Below are 23,690 nucleotides of genomic sequence, written 5' to 3'. Positions count from 1 at the left end.
GTATTTATTTTCGGGTAGCTTGAACGCTTTAACGCGCTCCGTTATTCACGAATCCAAACACCTAGCGGGAGGCAACTTCCGCCTCAACCGCTGCGGCTTCTTCCGCAGCATTCAAGCCGCCGTTTGTGACTGCGTCGTCTCGATTATCAGCGCGGTTACGCATACCAGACGGTCCGGCTGCGATATCCGCGCTTCCTCGGCCGTCTGAATCGTCGTCGCTGCTGTGCTGTTCTGTGCGTGGACTGTGGTCCCCATGCAGGCGTCTCGCGTCCTGAATCGCTTGACGCCTTCTCGCTCTGAAACGCGCCTGCCGCAGCCGAAGATCTGCACGGCGTGCCGCAGTTCTGGGCGATGGTGGTGGAGATGGGGGACGTCCTGCTCGCTGCACCTCCCGTTGTCGAGCTCTGGCTGCTCGGCGGCTCGCGTTCCGACGATCGTTCCGTGCTCGACGGATCTCCGCGCGCCGTGCCTCCAGATCAGCAACATCTTCCACATGCTGCTCGCTGGCTTGGGATGCGAGGGCTGCCCGCTCGTCGTCCCAGGCTTGCTGAAGCTGAGCCGTTATCCGCTTAGCAGCTTCGCAGATACGGCTCCAGCTCTCGGCATCGCGCAACAAGTGCTGCTGGAGGTTTTCCGGACGGACCGGGTCCGTACTTCCCTCGCCAAGTAGCTGCTGCCGGACTTCAGCAAACCTCGGGCACTCGAACATCACGTGCTCCGCGGTCTCAGGATCTCCGCTGCACAGCTGACAGTCAGGGGACGATGTGAAGCCACTGCGACACAGATAGTCCCGGAAGAAGCCATGTCCCGAGAGTACCTGGCACAAATGGAACGACACATCTCCATGTTTCCTTGACTGCCAGCTGCCGATGTTTGGTAGTACGTGGTGCGCCCAACGCGTGTACCGGCTGGTGTCGGCTTTCGCATCCCACTGTTGCTGCCATTGCTCGATCGTGGTCTGTCGCTCCTGCTTCCGGATGTTCGCCCTCGTGTCAGTGCGGTTGACGGCACTTAGTCGCTGGTAGACCCGGGCGTCCTCATCCACCAGCAGGCAGATGGGGGTCAAGCCAGCCAGGAGGGTGGCAGTCTCATACTTTACGGTACAGAATGCTCGTGCCACCATCAGTGCCATCTTCCGCTGTACACGCTTCAGCAGGCGAACAGGCTCACGTTTCTGCAGCTCCTTACCATACCGGTAAGGGTAAGGGCTCCATACCGGTGCTGCATAACGCATAACGGACTCGGACACCGAAGCTAGCAGCTTCGCTTTCGATGCCCTTGGTCCGCTATGGTTTTGCAGCAATCTGGATGTGGCGTCGGCGATCTTCCCAGCCCTTTCGGTGACCTCCTTGACGTGCGGCAGCCACGACAACTTGTCCTGGAGGGTCACGCCGAGATAGCGGATCGAGCGGGACGAGGTGACGTCCACGTCGCCTACTCGGACGGTAATCCGCGTCGGGGCTTTGGAGCTGGAAATGACCACCATTTCCGTTTTCGCCAGCGCCAACTCGAGATGGTGTCGCTGATGAACTGATGATATCGCCTCTTCCGCAGCAGCTTTTACATTGTCTGTGGTTGTGCCTGGGACCAGCAGCACCAGGTCGTCGGCATACCCCAGGATCTCCGCATCGGGTGGCAGGGCGATGTCCAACACACCGTCATACATCGTGTTCCACAGGGTGGGGCCTAAGATAGACCCCTGTGGAACCCCTGCCGTGACGGACCGCACTACCGGGCCATCAGATGTTTCATACACTAGCTCCCGGTCCTGGAAATAGCTGTGTATGATGCGTTGGAGGCCGGCGGGAATGCCTTTCGCTTGCAGCGCAGTGGCGATGGCCTGCCAACTGGCCGTGTTAAACGCATTCCTGACATCTAGCGCAGCAACTAGCAGGAAGCGTTTATCGCGTTGGTTCGTGCGACCGAACGACATCGCACGCCGGCCGGCCTCAAAAACTCTCTGTATGGCACCGATGGTCGAGCGTCCTCTGCGGAAACCGTACTGTCGGTCCGACAGTCGTGTTGCTTCCGGATCCTCCAGATGCTCGTGCAGCCTGTTCAGGATCAAGCGCTCAAGCACCTTGCCCAGTGCATCCAACATGCACAGGGGCCGGTACGAGCTGCTCACTCCGGGGGGTTTTCCTGGCTTCGGGATAAGTACAAGGCGCTGCCTCTTCCACGCTGCAGGAAACGTGCCATTAGCGAGGCAGTCCTGGTACAACGCTGTGAAAACCCCCGTGTGCTCGAGGATGGCTGCTTTCACCGCCGCATTCGGGATACCGTCGAGTCCCGGGGCCTTTTTATTGGCCATGCGGCGTGCGATGAGTTTGAGCTCATCGTCCGAGACATCTGTTACTGCTCCTGGCTGCTCCTCTCCCTCGATGGTAGCCGCTTCTGGCCAGACGAGGGGCGGGTGCTGAGGGAAGAGATCGGACACAATGTGTTCGAGCCTGTCCCGCTCCGTCTCGGGTGGCGTCCGTCCACCACGGAGGTGGGACAGAACGACGAGATATCCGGCTCCGAACACATTCTCCTCGGCGATATCGATCAGTTCCTGGAACGAGTTCCTCTTGCTGACCTTTATCGCCTTCCCCAGCTCCGCCCTCGCTGGACGATGTTGTGCTGCGGCGATGCTCCGCTCTTGCAGGTCGCTGGTCTGCTGCATTCGATCACGGGCGCGTTCGCAGTTATCTCGCAGCAGCCTGAGCAGCGGCGTCCACCAGAACAGGTCACGATGGGGGTCACTGTGCGACGTTGTAACCCGCTGCATCGTCTTGTCGCACGCGGCGAGCATGATCTCGACCATGCGTTCATGACTCACCGCCCGTTCTGAGAACCGCTCATCCAGCAGCGTCGACAGGAAGGCTCGCTGCGAGAACTGCGTCGCCTTATACCGCCGACCCGCGTGTCGAATGCGTCCCTGCTGTCTCCTCGATGGTGGTGAAGGCTCGTTTGCGACGGGAACTGTGGTGCCAACAGTGTACGTGATGTACCGGTGGTCGGAATACGAGTACTCACCGCACACGTTCCATGTTCCCGGCTGCGCGATGGTTGGTGTCGCAAACGCTACGTCGACGATACTTGCTGTAGCCACTCCGTTGCCGTCAAAGGTACTCGTCGTACCCTGATTTAGCACAACCAGGTCTAGCTGCTGGATGGCACTGAGCAGCTCTTCCCCCCTCTCGCTGTTACGCTCGCTTCCCCATTCCACATGCCAGGCGTTGAAGTCGCCGGTAATGACGACTTGTGAATGGGTAAGCGCTTCGAGCTGCACCGCTTCGATGAAGCGCTCGAACTCGTCGGTAGGCTGACGAGGTGGTGCGTAACAGCTGAGGAATGTAGTGCCGCCGATCTCGGCAGCGACGAGTCCCGGTGTGTTGCTGCACCAAATTCTCTTTAGGGGAAGCGACCCAGTTGCGACGATGGCGACCTTTTTTGAGCAGTCGAAGGCCCATCGACCGTTGTTGGCAGGCGGTCGATACTGCTCCGACAGCAGCAGCACGTCCACTTTCTTCTCTCGGGCAGTTTGGAGGGCAATATCCTGGGCCCTTTCCCCTCTGTCCAAGTTCACCTGCATTACTCGCAGTTGTGGGGTCATTGTGGAGCCGACCGGGCGCAGTCAGGGTGTCCAATTGTGTGTGGACCACCGCACTTGAGGCACTTCGTCGAAGAAGTGCAGGCCTTTGCCATGTGCCCCACAACACCGCAGCGTATGCACATGTTCTGCCGATCGTCAGGTGAACGGCAGTCGTGGGCCCAATGACCCAGCTCGAGGCAGCGATAGCAGCGCACACGCTCTCGAGGGGTCGGTGGCGCGACTCTGACTTTGCTTACGCAAAAGCCCAGCTTAATCTTGATGCCGTCGAGCTCCTTCGCGAACTTCGCCGGCAGTCGCACATACGCGCGTTGGGTGCCGTCGGTCATCTTGGTCAAAGTGGTTGAGACGATGCCTGCTCCCGACTCGAACTTGCTGTCAAGCAGTGAAGTTAGGTCCTCCTCTCCCGCTAGTGGGTCAACGTCATGCACGATGACTGACGCCATTTCCGTGACGTGCCGGCACACTCCAGCACTGCCCACGATGGCACGAACCTGCTGCAGCATATACTGTGCGTTCGCCTTGCGACTCAGTGTAAGACGCAGCAGCGCCTTGCTGGTACGGCGACCCAGGACGACATGGTCCTTAAGCGGCTTGTACCGCTTGTCAGTCCTGACTGCCGTTTGCACAAGCAGCAGAAGGCTCTCCCAGTCCTGGCCTTCGTTGGGCGAAACCTCAATGAGCTCGGGCTTGGCCGGTTTTCGCTGCTGTGATCGCTGTTGCTGAGGTCGCTGCTGCTGTTGACGCTGTTGCTGCGGACGCTGTTGACGCTGTTGCTGCGGACGCTGTTGCTGCTGCTGTTGCTGCTGACGCTGCTGCTGCTGCTGCTGACGCTGCTGCTGCTGCTGCTGCTGATACTGCTGCCGCTGCTGCTGCTGCTGCTGCTGTTGCTGCTGCTGCTGCCGTTCACACTCTCGCCGCCTCAGCCGCTGCTGGCGCTTCCGGGCAGTCTCCCGGTTACCGCCTAGCCCCGACGACTGTTGGAGGGTTGCGTTTGCTGCAGTCTGCAGCTCAAGCACCGAACGAGTGCCCGTGAGCAGCAGCTCGTTCTTGCGGCGACGTGCCGCGTTTTCCTCGCGGCAAAGTCGCAGCTCCTCCAGCGCCGTCGTTAGCTGAGCGCCGATGCTTTGAAGCTGTGCCATCAGCAGGGCACAACTTCTCGCGTCTATGGGCCCAGCAACTACCACGTTGCCCGGGACAGGGGATGCCGTTAGTGTTGGCTGTGCTGCTGCTGGTGGCTCCATGGCCGCCTCCGCTGCCTCACACTCCGACGCAGGTTCCGGCATCGCGATGATGGTGCTATTCAGCTCGTCGTCGTCGCTTCAATAGCACACATCCATCATCGGTGTGGCTGGGCGTTCGATGGTTTGTGGCTGTGTCACAACCACCGACACTTTTCTGAGCCGCAGCTGGACGTACCAAAGCTGCTGACGGAATTTAACCGGGTTCGACGTGGCTGTCAGCACTGCAAGGTGAATAATGCTTTACCAAACCCGCCGTTGATGGGCAACATTCCTCGCCAGAGATTAGCCGTATCTCAAAGGGCTTTCACACATACAGGACTGGACTATTTCGGACCGATACCTGTGGTACTGGGTCGATGCTCGGAAAAGCGCTGGGGAGCGCTGTTCACCTGTCTCACGACTCGTGCGATACACATCGAACTGGCCCATTCGCTAACTACTACTTCTTGTATCCTAGCAATCCGTCGATTCATCGCTAGAAGAGGCCCCCGCGAGAAATTGTTAGTGAGAGGGGCACTAACTTCATTGGTGCCGCACGAGAGCACAATGCCCTGAAGGAAGTAGATGAGGTTACACTGCAGTCGAGATTCAGCTCACCCGAGTTGAAGTGGAGTTTCAATCCGCCGGCCGCACCGCACTTTGGTGGATGTTGGGAGCGCCTGGTGCAATCAGTGAAAAAGAATTTAATGTAATTTTAATTTACCACGTTTACCAATAGATGAAATACTACTAACCACGATGACGGAGATTGAGATGATGGTAAACTCCCGGCCGCTGACCTACATACCGCTCGATGATAACTTGGACTTTCCCATAACCTCGAACCACCTACTGCTAAGCAGCTCAGACGGAAGAAAACCTACGGCGTTCTTCGATGACTCCCCGGCATCCATTAAATCGTCTTGGAGCGACACACGAAGGAATGCGAACCTTTTCTGGAAGAGGTGGATCGCGGATTATCTTCCTACACTTACCCGCAGATCGAAATGGTTTCATCCGGCACCGCGCATCAAGGTAGATGATGTCGTAGTGATTGTGGACGGAAATTTGCCGAGGAACGGTTGGCCGATGGGGAGAATTTTAAGCGTAATTTGTGCAAGGGATGGGCAAGTCAGAAGAGCGACAGTGCAGATGGTAAACGGAATTTTAGAACGTCCGGCGACAAAAATTGCAGTTCTAGATGTAGGCGAAAAGGTTAAGTCGAGTGACGAGTCTAAGGAACAACAAGGGAGACCGCATGGGATTAATGACAGCAGTGGGGAACAGAGCGAGCAGAAACAAACGTCATAGGAGTGTAGCACCCAGGGGTGCTAAACTGATGGGGAGAATGTTGTGACAACAGCGTTTGTTATGGTTCTGGGGAACACCACAAAGGTAGAGAGGAAACTGTTGTAGAGTTCCACTGCTCGACAGGAGAAAACTCCATCGCGTTTGAACCGCGATGGCGGGAGGTGGTGAGAGGATAAAAAGGCCGGAGGAAGGACTCCCGGCCTCTTTTCGCGTCAGTTACTCGGAGAATAAAAAACTAATTTTGTGATTTTTCGCCACTAAGAAATATCTACGAAACTTTCTTTTGAGTACCTTTTCGCAACAGCTAGTATTATGATACTATACCTCTTCCCGTTCATCCTTTTCACTGTTTCCTCTGTTTCCAAAAACGACGTTGGCCTCTTTTGGCCTTTTCCATTGGTATTTTGTGTTTTCGCGCCCTTCGTAGTCACGTTTTTTACATACTCTGGCAAAATGACCAATGGTTCCATACTTGTTACAGCGTGATTGTCGTGCAGTGCATTCTTTCGCATTTGCTTGGTGTCGTCACGATCCACAATGTAAACAAGCATTTGTCCGAGAGAATGCTACCCCTTCTTTACGCACGTGCGCAATCTGTGCTTCTCTTTCATTACCCGCAGCATTTTTTCTCTTTTGCTCTGTTAACACCTCACGATTTATGGCATAATTGATCAATTCGTAAATATTCATAGCATTTTCCATGCCGTTGTCTCGCACTCTTTCGTCTTTTGCGCCGATGGTGATTTGATGATATATTTCATTTGGTGTGCGCGTTTGGAAATCGCATTTTGCTGCCTGTGTTCGAATTCTTAGTACGAATTGGTTAAAACTTTCTTCCTCCTTTTGTTTTAACGACCGAAATATTTCCAGTTCGATTCATTCATTTCTTTTCCCCACAAAGAGATTGTTAAGTCTTTTCACCGCATTGTCGTACACAGGTGTAACTTTCGGTCAGAATGGTATTTCAACTCGCCGGAGTGCTTCTTCTTCTTCCTCACTGGGTGCAAAATTATAGAAAATTGCAGGTTCCTTCCTTCACGAGCTAGCATATACGCTAGCTTGGTTTTTTGTGATTTAATCGAATTAAGCGATAAAATTAATTCCAGGGCACGATACCACTCTTCCCATTCTCGCCGTAAGTCTGCCGGGTTAGCCGCGTCGTTGAATGGTTCCAATGGCCAACGTTCCAAATTCATCTATAGAAAAATAAAAATTAATATGTTTTATTTCTATACAAGGATGTTCTTTTAAGTAATTGACGTGCACAATTGATTGTAATATCTGACGCGATAATAAAAAAAGAAAAAATATTATTATTATTATTATTATTATTTATTTAATCTTCAACGGGCCGTATGGCCTAATTAAGATGTAAAAGTTCAATTGAAAAAAAATACATAGCAAAAATAAGATTTGCATCGCCATTCACTGCGGCCACGGCAAAAGCCGGAGACGTTCTTTGAAGCATTGAGTTGAGATTTCGAAGTCTAAGCAATCCGAGACAGTGTTGAAGACAGCCGACATGCGGAACATAGGGTCAGACCGACCAGCACTGGAACGGGGTTGAGCGAGCCGTAGAGTTTCTCTAGACCTAAGTGTTCGGGATGGTGCATAGATATCGACTCGATGCAACAAAGGCGCTGAGTCGATAGAGCCATTTAGCAATCCAGCGATGAAAGAGCATTGTGCATTGCGTCTTCTAACCGAAAGAGGTTCAAGGCATAGAAGATGGCACCGCGCAGCATACGGAGGAAGATTATTGCGATCCTGCCAGGGAAGTAGGCGTAGGGCATATCGCGTGAGCTTACGTTGAATCGCCTCGAGTCGAGCAATTGAAGAAGCGGTAGTTGGGCTCCAGACTACGCACGAATATTCCAGAACCGAACGAACGCTGCAGTTGTAGACAGCTTTGATGTACATGGGGTTGCGGAATTCATTAGTTGTCCGGATAACCACGCCAAGTAATTGATTTCCTCTGGCTACAACGTCATCGATATGCTGTTTAAAGTTCAAACTAGAGTCAAGCAGAACGCCCAGGTCTTTGGCATGATTCTGTCGATTAACTGCAGTGCCGTCCATGAAGTAGGTCCCAGTCACTGGGCTCCTGCATCGACTAAAAGACACACAGTAGCATTTCTCGATGCAGATAGTCAGTCCATTACGCTTGCACCACGAACAGAAAATTTCGATGCAGTCTTGCAGGAATGTACAATCACCTGTGTTGTGAATAGGCGCAAACATTTTTGCGTCGTCGGCAAACAGACTGATACTGTCGGGAGGTAAAGCCAGGGTAACATCGTTGATAAACAATATGAAGAGAAGCGGGCCAATATTGCTTCCTTGTGGCACTCCCGAGCTGCTGACTATTTCTTTGGACATGTGCTTATCAATTTTCACGATGTATGTGCGATTAATTAGGTAAGAATTAAGCCACTGTACGAGCGAGCTGGGAACTCCTAGCTTATCGAGTTTAGCGAGAAGAATTGCGTGCGGAAGAGAGTCGAATGCTTTCAGATCTGTATAAATTGCATCGACTTGAGCTCCGGCATCAATTTGACTAGTGCAATAGGTTACAAATTCAACCAGGTTCGTGGTAGCCGACTTTTTTGGCACGAATCCATGTTGATACGGGCTTAGGTAGCTGCGGCATGCATGTAGCAGATGTTTGTATATCACTAGTTCGAACACCTTGGCAATGGCACACAAAGATGTAATACCCCGGTAGTTGATGGCATCTGTCCTGTCACCCTTTTTGTAAATAGGAACCATCCAAGATTTCCTCCATGTTTTGGGAAAGTAGCCATTGGCTAGCGATGCATTGAACAATTTTGCAAGGATAGGTGCTACCGTCGTTTGACAGCGTTTCAGGCTTTAGTTGCGGAAGGCTTTAGTTGCGCTAAGGCAGATAAAACGATCTCACTGTCGATGAAAGGAGTGCTCATGTTAATTGCGCCAGCCGGAGTGTTGACCAGAGCAGCATCAATGGTATCGGTATCATTCATGGCCGGTGAAAAGCAATCTGCGAAGCGATCCGCGAAGAGATTGCACATTTCATTAGTGTTGGCACTTGTTGCTCCTTTGTACGTAATGGATTTCGGTGTAAGCGTGGATTTTGTTTTGCTGTGGTAGAAGCGCCAAAACGAGTCAGGCCACCTGCAGAGGTTACGTTGGATTTTACTCAAATATCTGCGATATCGAAACCTGTTATAGCTGCAGTATAAAGAGTGCGTGTCAAAGTAGATCGAGCGAGATCTTTGGCAGCGGCGCGTTTGGTAGTGACGATAAGCAGCTCTTTTTACACGTTTGAGTCGTTTGAGTGTGCGGTCCGCCCAGGGGGGGTTAGGTTTAGGACGCTGAACTGGGACGCATACAACAAAGGCTTGCAGCATGAAGGACGAGAATGAACATACTGCTTCGTCAAGTGAAATAAAATTGGAACAATGAAAGCTATTGTTAAACATTGAAATCATGTCGTTCAGTTTCACATAGTCAGCTTTAGCAAAGTTATAACGATAAAATGCGGTTGTCGTCGAGTTTTGTCGAGTCGTCGAATTGCGTCGGGTCGACGAGTTAATACGTATATTGAAGTCAAACGCCGGGTGATAGGAGTCAAGAGGTACAAGCGGAACAACACTTGGAAAGACAGGCGAACACAATTTAGCTGCAGCATTGTTAGCGTAGAGCAGGTCAAGCATGCGTCCGTGCGAATTATTGATGTGATTAAGTTGCACTAATCCGTTAAATTTAAGTCCATCCACAAGGTGTTGTTGGCCAGTGAGCGCGCAGTTGGTTCATAGTGCGTGATTGATGAGTATGCTGGCGAGGACGAAGGATCAGCTGTGGACCAGCTTATGCTAGGCTGATTGAAATCGCCAATAACAAACAGCAGATCCGAAGGCTTCAGTGTGAGAGTGAAGCCGCTGATACAATCATGTAGAGAGCGAAGAGTCGATATCTCGGAGCTAAGCTGCGGTGGAATGTATACTACCATGATGTACAGATGTGCGTTATTGCAGGTGACGCGCACACAAATATACTCGAGAGAACGATCACGGGAAGGTAATTCTATCGACTCGTATGTTTTAGAAACGGCTAGCAAAACACCACCACCGCGAGAGCTAGAGCCGCTGAGAGAGCGATCACAGCGGTAAACAGAGAAGTTGTTGTTGAAGAGAAGAGCAGATGGAATGTTGTCAACAAGCCAAGTTTCCGTGAGGGCGATAAGGTCGAAGTCAGCCTCCGATATAGCTAGGTGAAATTCTTTTGTTTTAGTGCGCAAACCTCTAACGTTTTGATAATAGCAGCTTAAATACTCAGCGGTAGCGTTGTCATTGTGGTGGTTGGATAAAGCGGGTATACGGTAAGTCAATTGAGCTGCGTTGTCAGAGCATGAGGCTTGGCGTGTTTGTTGCGTGCAACGAGCGGAGCAACTTCGTCTAGTTGAGGAAAAAGCGATCGATTGTAGACTGGTGCAGGTGCGGAGATGAAGCGCGGTGGTTTTGGGGCGGTCCAGAAACAAGTGTTGAGTTGGGTGCTTCCAAGGTATCATTCACCGGGGGGGTGACACTGTTGTGATGATGTTGTTTCAGGACCAGGTGGAGTAGACGTGCGTGCTGCTAAACGGTGAGTCGTTGTTGGTGTGCGTGTGGTGTAGCGGTGATCAGTACTAGTAGCTGGTGTGCGTGTTGTAAAGCGGTTTCGGGTGGCTATAGGAGATGAGGTTTGGTGGTCGTGTTGACGGGATGGAAAAAAACTCACGTACACCGATACCGACTGGCCAAGTGTATGGTGTGAGTGCCGCATCTCGAAGGATAGCCGGGACTCTCACTTTGAATGAAAGCCAATTCATGCTGTCCACACTAACCCCTCTTCTCAGCAGGCAATACGCTATAACGTCATCGGTGGCTAAGCGACGCTTTACAGAAGCGATCACTTGTTCCACAGTGACGGCTGTTGATAAGCGGGATAGGCGGATCCAGATCCTATCTGTGAATGGCTCACGAGGTGCAGCTTGATGCGGTGATGATAACGGATCCGTTTCCACCAGTTCATGAGGTTGTGTAGGTGCCGGCTGGACGGCAATCGTGGTATTGGTGTATGGGTTTGGCGATGACGCGGCACAAAGGATGTTACCGCGACTGTTTACAATTCTGTTTACACCAGGAGATGCCGAATCCTCGATTACGCGCCTCCGCTTTCTACCCGTAGCTGGTAGAGGATCAGGATTCCGAATGTGAGGCGTGGATGCAGTTTGAAGGAGGGTAAAACCACTGCGAACTTCGGCGACAATAGGCTCAACGAGCTTGCCGATAGCTGCTACAGCTGAGGTGAGGGCAGCTTGGAAACCGACCTGGGCGCCTATTTCTTTTACCGAACGGCAGCGCGGATTTTTAAGAATGTTAGTGCAGCCAATGCAGCTCCAGTGCAGGTCGACATTGGACAATACTGCTTCAATCAGCTCGGGGGGCAATTTGCAACAGCCGCGGTGGAACGTAGCGTCACAATATGCACAACTGATGATGCAGCCGGTGGCCTCTAGCGGTTCAGCACACGAGAAGCAAATAGCCGCCATCGCGAAATCACGCGTAATCACAGCACAACACTGCTTAGCCGAGCAGGAAAAAACAGCAGGAAACCACAGTTGCGGTGCAATTAAACAATTCGCCAACACGCAACGATGATGTGAAGCAGTTTAATAGTCCGTAGAATAAGCAACAATGCGATGCGACGCAGAAAACACAAGAAATTTTCTAAAAAATCACGGAGCGCGACGAAAGTGCGGCCGAACAGTTAAACGTCAATATTGGGACAGTTTTTGTTCTTGTCCTTTGGTTATCGCTACCATTTTACACTCTTGGATATTCTCAATCATTTCCCGCTCACACTAATACAGCATGATATTTGTTCCTTGTTAATTTATATTACAATATGGATGTTTCCGTTCGCTATGACCATACCGCACGTTTGTCATTTCAGCCACTATGGGGTTCTTCGAACCTGTGTTTGTGCTGCGGCTTTGTACCGGACCCTCACTTCTACACTTTTATACCCGTATGCGACACTATAGATTTCTCCGGACTTGCCATTGTGCTGCGGCCACGCGCCGGACTCACAATTGAACTATTTTTCGACACTTTGGACTTTACCAGACTTGTCTTTTGTGCTGCGGTTCTATTTTGTACCGGACTCACACTTGTACACTTTCTACCCGTGTGCGACACTACGGATTTCTCCGGACTTGCCATTGTGCTATGGCCACGCGCCGGACTCACAATTGAACACTGTGATCTTTTTTTCCTCGACACTTCGGACTTTACCGGACTTGTCTTTTATCAAAATTTTCACTCTTTCCGAATTACCGCTCACGATCGTTCTACACTCCTGAGTTCTTCTGGTACTCAACTCTACACCTGCATACTACAACCTATCAGAAAATGAGCCGGGGTTAATAATTCCAAATCAGTTGGTTCGTCGGATAATGGTACCAACGGGCGAGAGTTTAGACATTGCACAACTTGAGCTAAAAGGGTAAGCATGTGCTCCTGTGTAATGCTACTAACTCCTATTGTTTTTTGAAGGTCATTTTTGGCCGATTGTACCGCCGCCAAAAATCCCTCTCCTATCAGCCTCATCGATTTTCAGCATCTTACAGATACGATGCAATTCATGCGCTGTCCCCTTGAATGGTGTTGCATTATATGAGTGCAATTCACCAACCTTCCCTCTCCGCGCGACAAAACGACGTAATGCTGCCAAAAATGCAGTCGATGTGAGATCACTCACCAGTTCGATATGAACTGCCCTGGTCGCGAAGCAGACGAATATTGCGATAGACGCCTTGGTGGGACTGCGATTGAAGATGGTGGAATTCAACAAGAACGGACCGCAATAATCAACTCCACTCACCGCAAACGGTCTCGTTGGTGTTACCCGTGACTCAGGCAAATCCGCTACATACTGTTTCACCAACGTCGGTTTGTTCCTAAAGCAAGTGTGGCACTGGTTATACATTCGCTTAACCATATTTCGGCCTCCAATCAACCAAAACTTCTGCCGCAGTATGGTTAGCATTGCTTGTGGTCCGGCATGCATCTCCTGCTGATGGACCCTTTCTGCCAATAGCACTGACAGACGATGTGATGCTGCATGGACTGTCGGATGCTTCGTTGCTTCCGGGATGTTGGCATTACCTAGCCGGCCACCGACACGTAACACACCCTGTGCGTCGATGTATGGGGACAACCACTTCAGCTTCGATCTCGCACTAGTCTGCTTCCCTCGTTGTAGGTCGACCAGCTCTTCCACGAACTACTCCTGTTGTGCTAGCTGGCACAAATTCAGTTCGGCTTGCTGTAGCTCCTCTGCTGTAAGCTGTGGAACGGAGTGCAGCAACGTCTTGATGTCCGCCTTTATCTTAACGCGCTTGCACGATGATGCCTTGCTTGCCCTAAGCGTTGCGATAAACCGCAAGCAAAAAACCACGACTCTCCTTAACTTGCCATACCTAGAGTATCTGGCGAACAGCATGTTGCTAAAATCACACATCGTAGATGTAGTGACAAATTGTGAGACTGCCAGTCGCTCTTCGATGTCAGCCTCGCTTTCCTTCATCGCCGGTTGATCACGGGGCCACTTCTCTTGTCCGTAGGACAACCAACTCGGCCCATGCCACCAACGTTTACATTGCAGCAATTCTTCTGGACTCAGCCCGCGCGAGATGTCATCCGCCGGGTTATCGACTCCAGGAACATGGCGCCAACTGGAGATACGCGTTTCTTCCTGTATTTGTGCCAACCTGTTGGCCACAAATGGTTTCCAGCGACGCGGTGATAAGTTCAGCCAGTGCATTACCGTCATCGAATTTGCCCAACAGATAGCCGCAGCTGACACCTTAAATGCAGAAACCACCTTCTGAAAAAGATGTACTGCTAGCCGTGCTGCACACAGCTCCAACCGGGCAATTGAGTTTGTGTTTGTTAACGCTACCACCTTGGACTTGGCAGCTAGTAATCTGACCTGGATGCCTCTTGCGGATACTGCTCGTACATAGCAACATGCTCCATATGCTCCTTGTGAAGCATCAGCGAATACATGTAGCTGCAGGTCTTCTGTGCCGGATTGTAAAACAAACCGAGGCACTCGTAATTCGCGTAGCGATTACAGTGTATTGTGCAGCTTTCTCCATTCCTCTTGCTGGTCAATTGGTAGTGCTCGAACCCAATTTAGCGTTTTACCGTCTTGCTTCAACCCCCATAATCGCTGCAAAAACATTTTGGCAAGTATTACCGTTGGCTCTAGTAGGCCTAGGGGATCGAAGATTCTGGCCGTGTAAGACAGGACCAAACTTCGCGTAAGCTCTTGAGCGGGTGGTGGAAGGTCGACTCTGAACCGAAGCATTTCGTTAGATGGTTCCCAAACCAAGCCCAATGTTGAAATCGCTTGATCTTCTTACCAGTCTAGAAGTGGTTTGATTGTTAGATCGTCGCTCGGAACTCCTTCAAGCGCTTCGGAGACGTTAGATGCCCACTTCTTCAAGAGGAAACCTGCCGATTCAAGCATTTGCGAAATTTGCGTTCGCATTCCAACGGTCTCTACTACATCATTTGCTCCAGTCAACAAATCATCCACATAAAAGTCATGTAGCACTGGGTCGACTGCCAAAGGGGATTGTTGTTTGTGGTCGTATGCAATTTGCTACAGCGTTCGAGTGGCTATAAATGGTGCTGTTGCGGTACCGTAGGTCACCGTTTGCAACTCATACGTCGAAATGGAATCGGAGGGACATTCACGGTAACGTATGCGCAATAGATTTCGATCGTTTTCACAATGTAGAATCTGCCAGTACATTTTCTCTGCGTCTGCCACTATTGCGACATCGTGTTTTCGAAAGCGTAGAATGATTGTACGCCTCTATACATACGCCTCTGAGACATGGACACTGTCCAAATCTGACGAAACCCTCTTAGCCGCGTTCGAGAGGAAGATGCTCAGAAGGATACTTGGCCCCGTATGTGTGGAAGGACAATGGAGGAGCCGCTATAATGACGAGCTATACGAGATGTACGGCGACCTCACTGTCGTACAGCGTATAAAGCTCGCCAGGCTCCGGTGGGCTGGCCATGTTATACGCATGGAAACGGACGACCCAGCCCGTAAAGTCTTTTTAGGCCGTCCACAAAGACAGAGGAGGCGTGGTAGGCCCAAATTGAGGTGGCAAGATGGCGTGGAGGCGTCCGCCATTAAGGCCGGGATAACGGACTGGCAGACGAAGGCGCGAGACCGTGAGCGGTTTCGGACACTCCTGAGGCAGGCCAAGACCGCAAAGCGGTTGTAGTGCCGGATAAGTAAGTAAGTAGAATGATTGTAAGCAGATCATCCTGCACTGTCGGACCAATCAGCAGAGTGTCCAATAGACCAATAGCGAGTAGCCAGATGTTGTTTTGCAGGGTGTATAAAAAACAACACGCACCTTGGTTGATGTACTGGCTACCTTCATGTCTTTGACTACCGCGTGATGAGGAATGTAGCAATGTGGGTTGTTGTCATCAGCGGGTTCCGTAAGTTTGACCATGTGTCCCAACAACTCATACTCTTTCATAAATTTATTATACTCCTTTTTCATTTAGGGGCAGGGCCTTCAGTCGACGTTCTACACCCGAAGATCTGCTATCTCTCTTGACAAACCCAACTTTCTTTCTGGTTTGGGGCTTCGCGGCAAGGACACAATGAAGCGACCTTGTGCATTACGGCTCGTGGTAGCTGCGTAATGTTTTTCACACATGTCCTCCTCAACTGACAAAGCAGGACCCTCCATAATGCTTTCAGCCTCCCAATACCGCTGGAGCAAGTGTTCGATGGCACCTTGGCGGCCATGTGACACAATCGTAGATTGGGGCCAGCAAGTTGGGAAGTATTTCCCGAGACCGCCCATCCAAACGCAGTTTCTATGAGCCATGCCCTTCCGTTACCCAATGACTGTTTCCTTCCTGTGTGCAGTTCCTAGAACGTGTTTCCACCGATCACAACATCGACCTTTCCCGGAACGTGGAAAGACGAGTCTGCCAACTGTAGGTTCGGGATGTTCCATTTAGCAATATTTAAAGGAATTGTTGGAATTTCAGCTGACGGAGTCTTGAGCACTAGAAATTCCATTGACGAATGGAAGTCCATGGCAATGGCGATCGGACGGTCGCTGTGATGGAACCCTTCACGTGCTGTTTGATTTGCCCTATACCCAATACAGCAATGGTTACTTTGGAAAGCGATGTCAACAGTCGATGGGCCATAGATTCGGAGATAAAGTTGCACATCGGTCCTTAATCTAATAGTGCTCGTGCTGTATGTGTATTGCCATGATCATCAACCAGTTGTAGTTGGACTGTTTCCAACAGAACCAATTCATCATCCGACTGTGCAGCCATTATAACAATTGGCGTTACGTGTAGCAGGGAGTGATGGCGTGCGTTGCACGTAGTGCATTTAAACGCGGAACGACAATCCCTCACATGATGACTGCGATTGAGGCAGTTCCAACACAGTCGCTCACGGGTGGCTACTTCACGGCGTTGCTGTGCGTCCTTTCGCAAGAATGCTGGACAGTTGCGCAGACTATGAAGCTCTGCACAACCCAAAACACACTGTTGAGCTGAAACATTCGGTGAAGCTCTCCTTGCAGTTGCAGCATTGCCCACAATTCTCGGCCTATGGTCGGATACCCTTCGGTTGCCGGTCACCATTCTCAAACTGCCGTCACCGTTATTGGAAAACTCGCGCGATGATTTTAGTATTCGTACACGATTTTGTAGAAAGTCTACTAATTCCTTGTACTTATCTTTTTTATGTTGCGCTGAGTGGTTCTCCCATGCCATGGTATGGTCGACGAATCCAATTTCATCAGAAGCAGGTTGGCGAGTGGCGTGGCCCAGGTGTCCACCGGTTCGTCGAGCTTCTTCAGACCGTTCATCGCCGCGTGAATTCATCGACGAGCAGCGCCAAATCGTTCACGTTGTCACAGCTCACTGCCGGCAGGTGATGAATCTTCCGATAGTACTCCCGGATCAGCGTACGCGGATTGTCGTACCGCTTCAGCAAGGCAGCCCACGTCACCTCGCAATTGTCTGCTGTCAACGTGGTGTGCTCGAAAAGCAAACCAACCTCGCCCTTCAAGGAGGACAGCAGATACTGCAGCTTCATTATATTCGGTATCTCACTGGCACTGTGGATCATCGCCACAAATCGGTCGTGGAACGTTAACCACTTGGTGGAATCGCCATCGAACGTAGGCAATTCGATGTTTGGAAGCCGCAAATTCACTGCACCTGATCGTCCCGAACTATTGAGTGTCGAGCTCGCTAATAGCATCGACTCATTCGACATATTTTGCGCGGCCGTAGGAGGTGGTTGCTTTCGTAGAAGAAAGCCCTTAACGCGACGATACCGTGTATCCATATCACACCGCTCACTTAAACTCGCATCTGTGGCCTCCTCATCGAGTTCCATCACTTTCGCATTTGCATGTAGGAAGACCTCATAATACCTTTCTAGTTGTTCCAAACACACTGGTATTTCACTGGCATTTTCCTCGATGTAGCCGGTCGTAAACTGTTCTATACTTTTCACCAATTCGACCGCTTGATGTCTTTATAGTTGAACCGATTTCAACTTCTTCGTCATTTTTTTTAAATTGGCGCGAAAGTTCACTGACTTTGCACAGCTTGCACGAAAGTTGTACGCAACGACGATCACGATTGGCGCGAGCTTGATGCGCTAATGGTTGCTAATAAGGATAGCGGTTTTCGCAATGGTTCCAACGGTCGTCGTCACTTTTCTCACGAACTAGAATACGCACGCACGAATTTTTTTATCAATACGGAAAAAACGAAACAAGAATCACAGCACACCCACGTTGTGCTTTGCGCAACACAACGGATAGCAAATGAATAAGTCCACACTTTGGTTCACACCAACGGTCATGGAGTGCCGTTTTCCCAAAATTAAGGCCACGTAGAGTCCGTACACAAATTTTCACTGCACGGAGTGCTCCCTTTAACGATCAGGTTCGAAGGACCAAATGTACAAAATTACACCGGGTGTGAAATGAGAAGAAAATTGTGATATTTTGGGGAATATGAAAAATAACGTGTAGGCGATTGAACTTTCTCTTTGCTAATGTTTATTCACTTGTCCGTTTGAGTTCATTTGTACATGCTATAATTCATTACGTAGTTCATCTAATCCTTATCTAGTTTCTTGTTTATATGTTAGCCTTCAAGTGTTGTCTGTTCCTAATCCCGTTACCATAATCCCATAATTCATGCCATAATAAAATATAATTCAAATATAATAAATACATAGAATTTCAAACACAGGTAAATTACGGTAATTGTCCCAATATTTCAGGAACATATAAACCACCATTTAAAAGAACAAGAGTATTCAATATAGAAACAAACACTGAGAACGAGCAAGTAGAATATAAAGAAGAAATAGCAAAAACATTAGAAGAATGTGACAATGATGTGCTCTCCGCCCATGATCGATACTTGGCATGCATTAACAGACAAGATGGAACAGAAATATCCGAAAATGGAGAAGAAGCCGAATTGATTTTTTTAGAATGAGTTCCACATTATCATATTTCCTTTACTATGGTAATGCAAAAGAACCATTACGAATCTTAGTAGACACAGGATCTAACAAAAACTATATACATCCAAAATATGCAAAAATTTCTCACGACTTACATAAACCATTTTTTATCTCAACTGTAGCAGGAGACGTCAAAATAACCAAATATTCACAAACTAGATTACTTAAACCATACTCAGTCAAGATGATGGATTTTTTTTCATCTTGAACAACTGAAATCGTTTGATGCTATTTTATTTGTGATTCATGAAAGGAAAATGATTCATGGATAAATACAGTACAAGACACATTAATAGTAAATGGAAAATATACTATTGCATTATTGCTATACAAGCTTCAAGAAGTTAATCAAATAAATATTCGCGGTGAACATTTACAAACTCAAGAAAAAATGATTTAAGAAATATGCTCCACGATTTTCAAGATATATTTCAGCCTCCCGATAAAAAACTACCTTTTGCAACAAAGGTTAAAGCTGAAATAAGAACTACCGATCAATCACCAGTTTACAGTAAAACATACCCATATCCACAAGCACTAAAATCGGAAGTGCATTCCCAGATAAACAAACTTTTAAACGATGGAATTATACGACCATCTCGATCTCCATACAATTCACCTGTATGGATTGTCCCTAAAAAACTTGATGCTTCTAACAAAAAAAAAAAAATAGACTTGTCATAGATTATAGAAAATTAAATTCAAAAACCATAAGTGATAGATACCATTTTCCAGATACTACGTTTTGGCCAATTTAGGTTCAAATAAATATTTCACTACATTAGACTTAGCTTCAGGATTTCATCAAATTCCAATGCATGAAAGAGACATAGAAAAAACTGCGTTTTCAATTAACAATGACAAATACGAATTTATGCGTATGCCTTTTGGTTTTTGGACAATTTTAAAAAAGTGTTTTCATAACTTATATAATTTATGACTTCCAAAGTAATTTGGAAACAATTAGAAAAAATTAAAGAAATACATAAATTTGCACATCGAAATGTTAAAGAAAATTCTATACATTTTATAAAGAAATATTATTTTCTTGGAATGCGTAAATCCATTCAAAACTTCATTCAAAATTGTGAAATTTGCAAACTAGAAAAATATGATAGAAAACCATAAAAATTATAGAAATATGATAGAAAATCCCAATACCTACCTACCAAGGAGAAATAGTTCACATAGTGTAGCATATATGCTATACAGAACTTATTATAATACACACTATCAGCTATAGACACATGGTAACAAATCACACTATTGTAACACATTTATATACATTCAGCAAATCAGACCAGGGCAACAAACCCGAGGAGTTCAGGCCTCACAGTCCATGCAAAAACAACCGAAACAGGCAACATAAGCAAAAGCAACCGTCACCGAGAACACATAGCAACGTACAAGCGCGGTGACGAAGATACCCATTTGAAACCTTCTCGTGCAATATATTAAAACTGCAGATTAAGCTCGCTGCGACCAAATCTCCTCACACCCTCCCAGACACATCCCATACAATACAAAAACAAGTAATTGCCACAAAACAAAACAGCGACCTAATTTGTAAGAAATTGCACCGATCCAATATATTTTATCGATAAATAAAACCAATACCGGTCACGGTACATCTGATTCGTTCGGACTGCCAAGAGAGGACGTTACACTTCCTAAAAATCTTCGCCCACCCAAATTATTTCGAGTTTCGGTAAGGGAAATCCCTTCGGGGTTTCCATGATCGCCTGGACGATCAAATGCCGGGTTCAATCAGTCCGCTTGAACAGTTCGCTCCACCTCGTCTCATGTCAGTAAAAACTGACTTTCCGCAAACATAGTGCTCGACGTCCCCCGCGTACGTTCGATCACATTACAATAGATATTTTTGGCTATAGTGAAAATAATCTTTTTATTACATCCTTGGAAAAATTGCCTAAATACTTAAAACTCAGACCTATAAAATCAATATCAATTGCCGATATTAAAAATGTATTGTTACAGCTTTTATATGACTGGAATCTTCCAGCAGAAATAGTAATTGATAATGAGCCTTCTTTTGTATCAAATGTTGTAGAACAATCAATGCTGAACTTAGGTGTGAAAATATTTAAAACTCCGGTCAATAGGTCAGAAACAAATGGTCTAGTAGAAAGATGTCATTAAACTATACGATGAATAGCCAGATGCATTAAATCTCTTAATCCAGATATGAGTATCACTTGCCTTGTACAACAAGCCGCTTACAAATACAACAACTCTATACATAGTTTCATTCAAGATACACCGAGAAACATTTATATTGGAGAATTTTCAAATGACCATTCGTTTGCAGAAAGATAAAAAATACGCGAAGAAAAAGATAGGAAAATCACTCAACTTTTCAAAGAAAAAGAAGAAACAATAGTCGATCAGGAATATCAGACATATGAACCAGGAAGCATTGCATATGAAAAAAATAAAACAATTAACAAAAGAGAGTGTAGGTACTATCCCATAAAAATTAAAGAAAATCATTCAACTTATATAATCCCTTCTAATAACAGAAAGGTACACAAAGTTAACCTTAGGAAAACCAACTAACAAAAAATTTACTAACATTTAACATTTTCTCCTTTCCTTTTTTTTCTCTTTTCAGACTTGCCAGTTGCGTGTCATTTACAGTTGTTTATGCTAATATAGGAATACATGATATAACTAACAACCCCTTAGCAGTAATTCCAATAAGGTTAAGCACAAGTCAAAACAGGAAATATAAGAATCATACATCCAATAAAGATAGATCATTTAGAACAAGTTCTCATAAACAATGATGCGGAATTAAAACACCATGTGAACGATAATTGCAATTATGTTTACGATTGCCCGGAGTAAGTTTTAAAAAATATTACTGGGGATCTTTATTTGCGAACTGCTAAACTAAGACTACTTTGGGCCGGTCTGGTGGTACAGTCGTCAACTCGTACGACTTAACAACATGCCCGTAATGGGTTCAAGTCCCGAATAGACCGTGCCCCCATACGTAGGACTGACTATCCTGCTATGGTAATAAAAAAAAGTTACTGAAAGCCAAGCTCACTTCACTAGTGGGTACATGCAGGCCTTGACCGACAGCGGTTGTTACGCCAAAGAAGAAGAAGAAGAAACTCAAACTAAAGCTAACTTCTGGATTCGGTGCTATTTAGCTAGGCTGGTGTTTTCGATGCTGCCAGGTTTGCCGGTCACGTTGTCATCCACGTTTATGATGATCATGTTGCCTTGGTCAGTCTGAACATACGACACCACACCTTGTCGTGGGAACCTCCTTCCAGTGGAGTTCCCGTCGGAACCTGACTCCGCGCGTGGAGTAACATCAATGGCTCGCTTGCGACCGTTTTCTTACTCAGCACCTGTATCATAGCGCGTAGCGCATGTGTAGGGGAACTGGGGGTAGTTTCGACACCTTAAGGTTTTCCTCTGATTGCAATACTTTTGCCAATGTAAACTTACTAGTAGACATCGAAAAAGCTTTATTGGTGTATTATGTACCATCTTACGAGAAACTACGGTTCCTGGATTGATTTTGATAACATTTAGAAAAAAATAAAAAGTGTGTTTTTTGTTGCGTCACGCCTGCAGTGCGGGTAAGTTCGACACCATGATGGGGTAAAATCGACACCTTGGGGGTGATTTCGACACTTTGGTTTTAGCTTTTAAAATAACAAACTCTGATGGCCTGTAGTTTTCATTGAAGTTCAACAAAGTATTTCGTACCAATTTTATGAAAAATTAACACAAAACATTATTGAAATATACGGAAAACATTAAGTTACAAGCAAGAACAAAAATTTCATTACAAATAGCATCGGACCAGACTCCATATAGAAGAAGCTGCGGCGATAGCATCTGGTTTACGGAATGATTGGTAAAGATCCCTTTAAAAATCAACCTGGCAGCTATCTTCCAGTAATCTATTTTCTTTTCTTTATAAAGTCTAAAAGTGTTCAATTTTATTTTTCTCTGCCAACTCGAAAGCCAAAAGTCGAACATCGGCCAATGTGATTCCAAACCAGCGACTATTTTTTTCTTCAGTTAAGCCTACCCGGCCTAAAGTCAGCCTAAAATACGGTCAAAGCCATAACAATATTAATTTTCATAAGCCTAAACCATATACAAAGTACATGTTTTGAGTCCGAGTTTGGCAAACGTTCTGTGAGAGAATAATAGCTAAATTTCATAATTATAACTTCCTAGGTTTGTTGACATCTTGAAATTTACAGCTTCTACGGTATTTTTAATTGCGTGTTTGTTCAGCTTGATTATTACGTTTGTCGTACATCGTTAAGGGACATCTGTATAAAATACAGGCACTTTCAAATTACGATATAAAAAAGTTAACATGCTACAAACAAGCATTACACTACTAGCAAGTGGGGTGTCGAATTTACCCCCATTGGCCGTACAAGTTTTAGTGACATTTTATACTATATAGTTTAATATAAAAATTACGCCCTGTGATACAGAACTAATCAATAGTATTTATAAAACAATACTATTAACACGGAAACTATAATTTTGTTGAAATAACGCCACAATTCCTTAAGTCCCAGAAGTAAAAACTTACATCGGCTGTCAATCAGAACCACTATGTGTTTATTTTGTTGTTTTTTGACAATTGACAGGTTTCTGATCGGTGAAATGTGACTCAAATATTCGAAACAGTTGACATAAATAATATGTATAAGTTTTTTGTCTTCAAAAAGTTCTATAAACACAAAAACGGTAAGGTGTCGAACTTACCCGCAGTGTCGAACCAACCCCGACTTCCCCTACATACCTCCTCCCTCGTTAAACGTCGAGCGTCCTCGATCGACTTATCGACGTTTGTAGGAGGATAATGTTGTGAATAGCTTCGGTAGACATTTTCTTCTCTGCATGTT

General features: G+C 47.3%; 1 protein-coding gene across 1 annotated transcript; it reads right to left on the bottom strand.

The window, feature by feature from the left end:
- Positions 1-17,088: 17,088 nt before the first annotated feature.
- Positions 17,089-17,628, bottom strand: LOC121597219. Its single transcript, XM_041922823.1, has one exon. It carries the CDS (start codon positions 17,626-17,628, stop codon positions 17,089-17,091), a length of 540 nt encoding a protein of 179 aa, XP_041778757.1.
- Positions 17,629-23,690: the final 6,062 nt, after the last annotated feature.

Source organism: Anopheles merus, chromosome X, assembly GCF_017562075.2.
Source record: "Anopheles merus strain MAF chromosome X, AmerM5.1, whole genome shotgun sequence".
NCBI lineage: Eukaryota > Metazoa > Arthropoda > Insecta > Diptera > Culicidae > Anopheles > Anopheles merus.
Note: the sequence above shows the minus strand (reverse complement) of the source record. Positions and strands in the feature narration are given on the sequence as shown.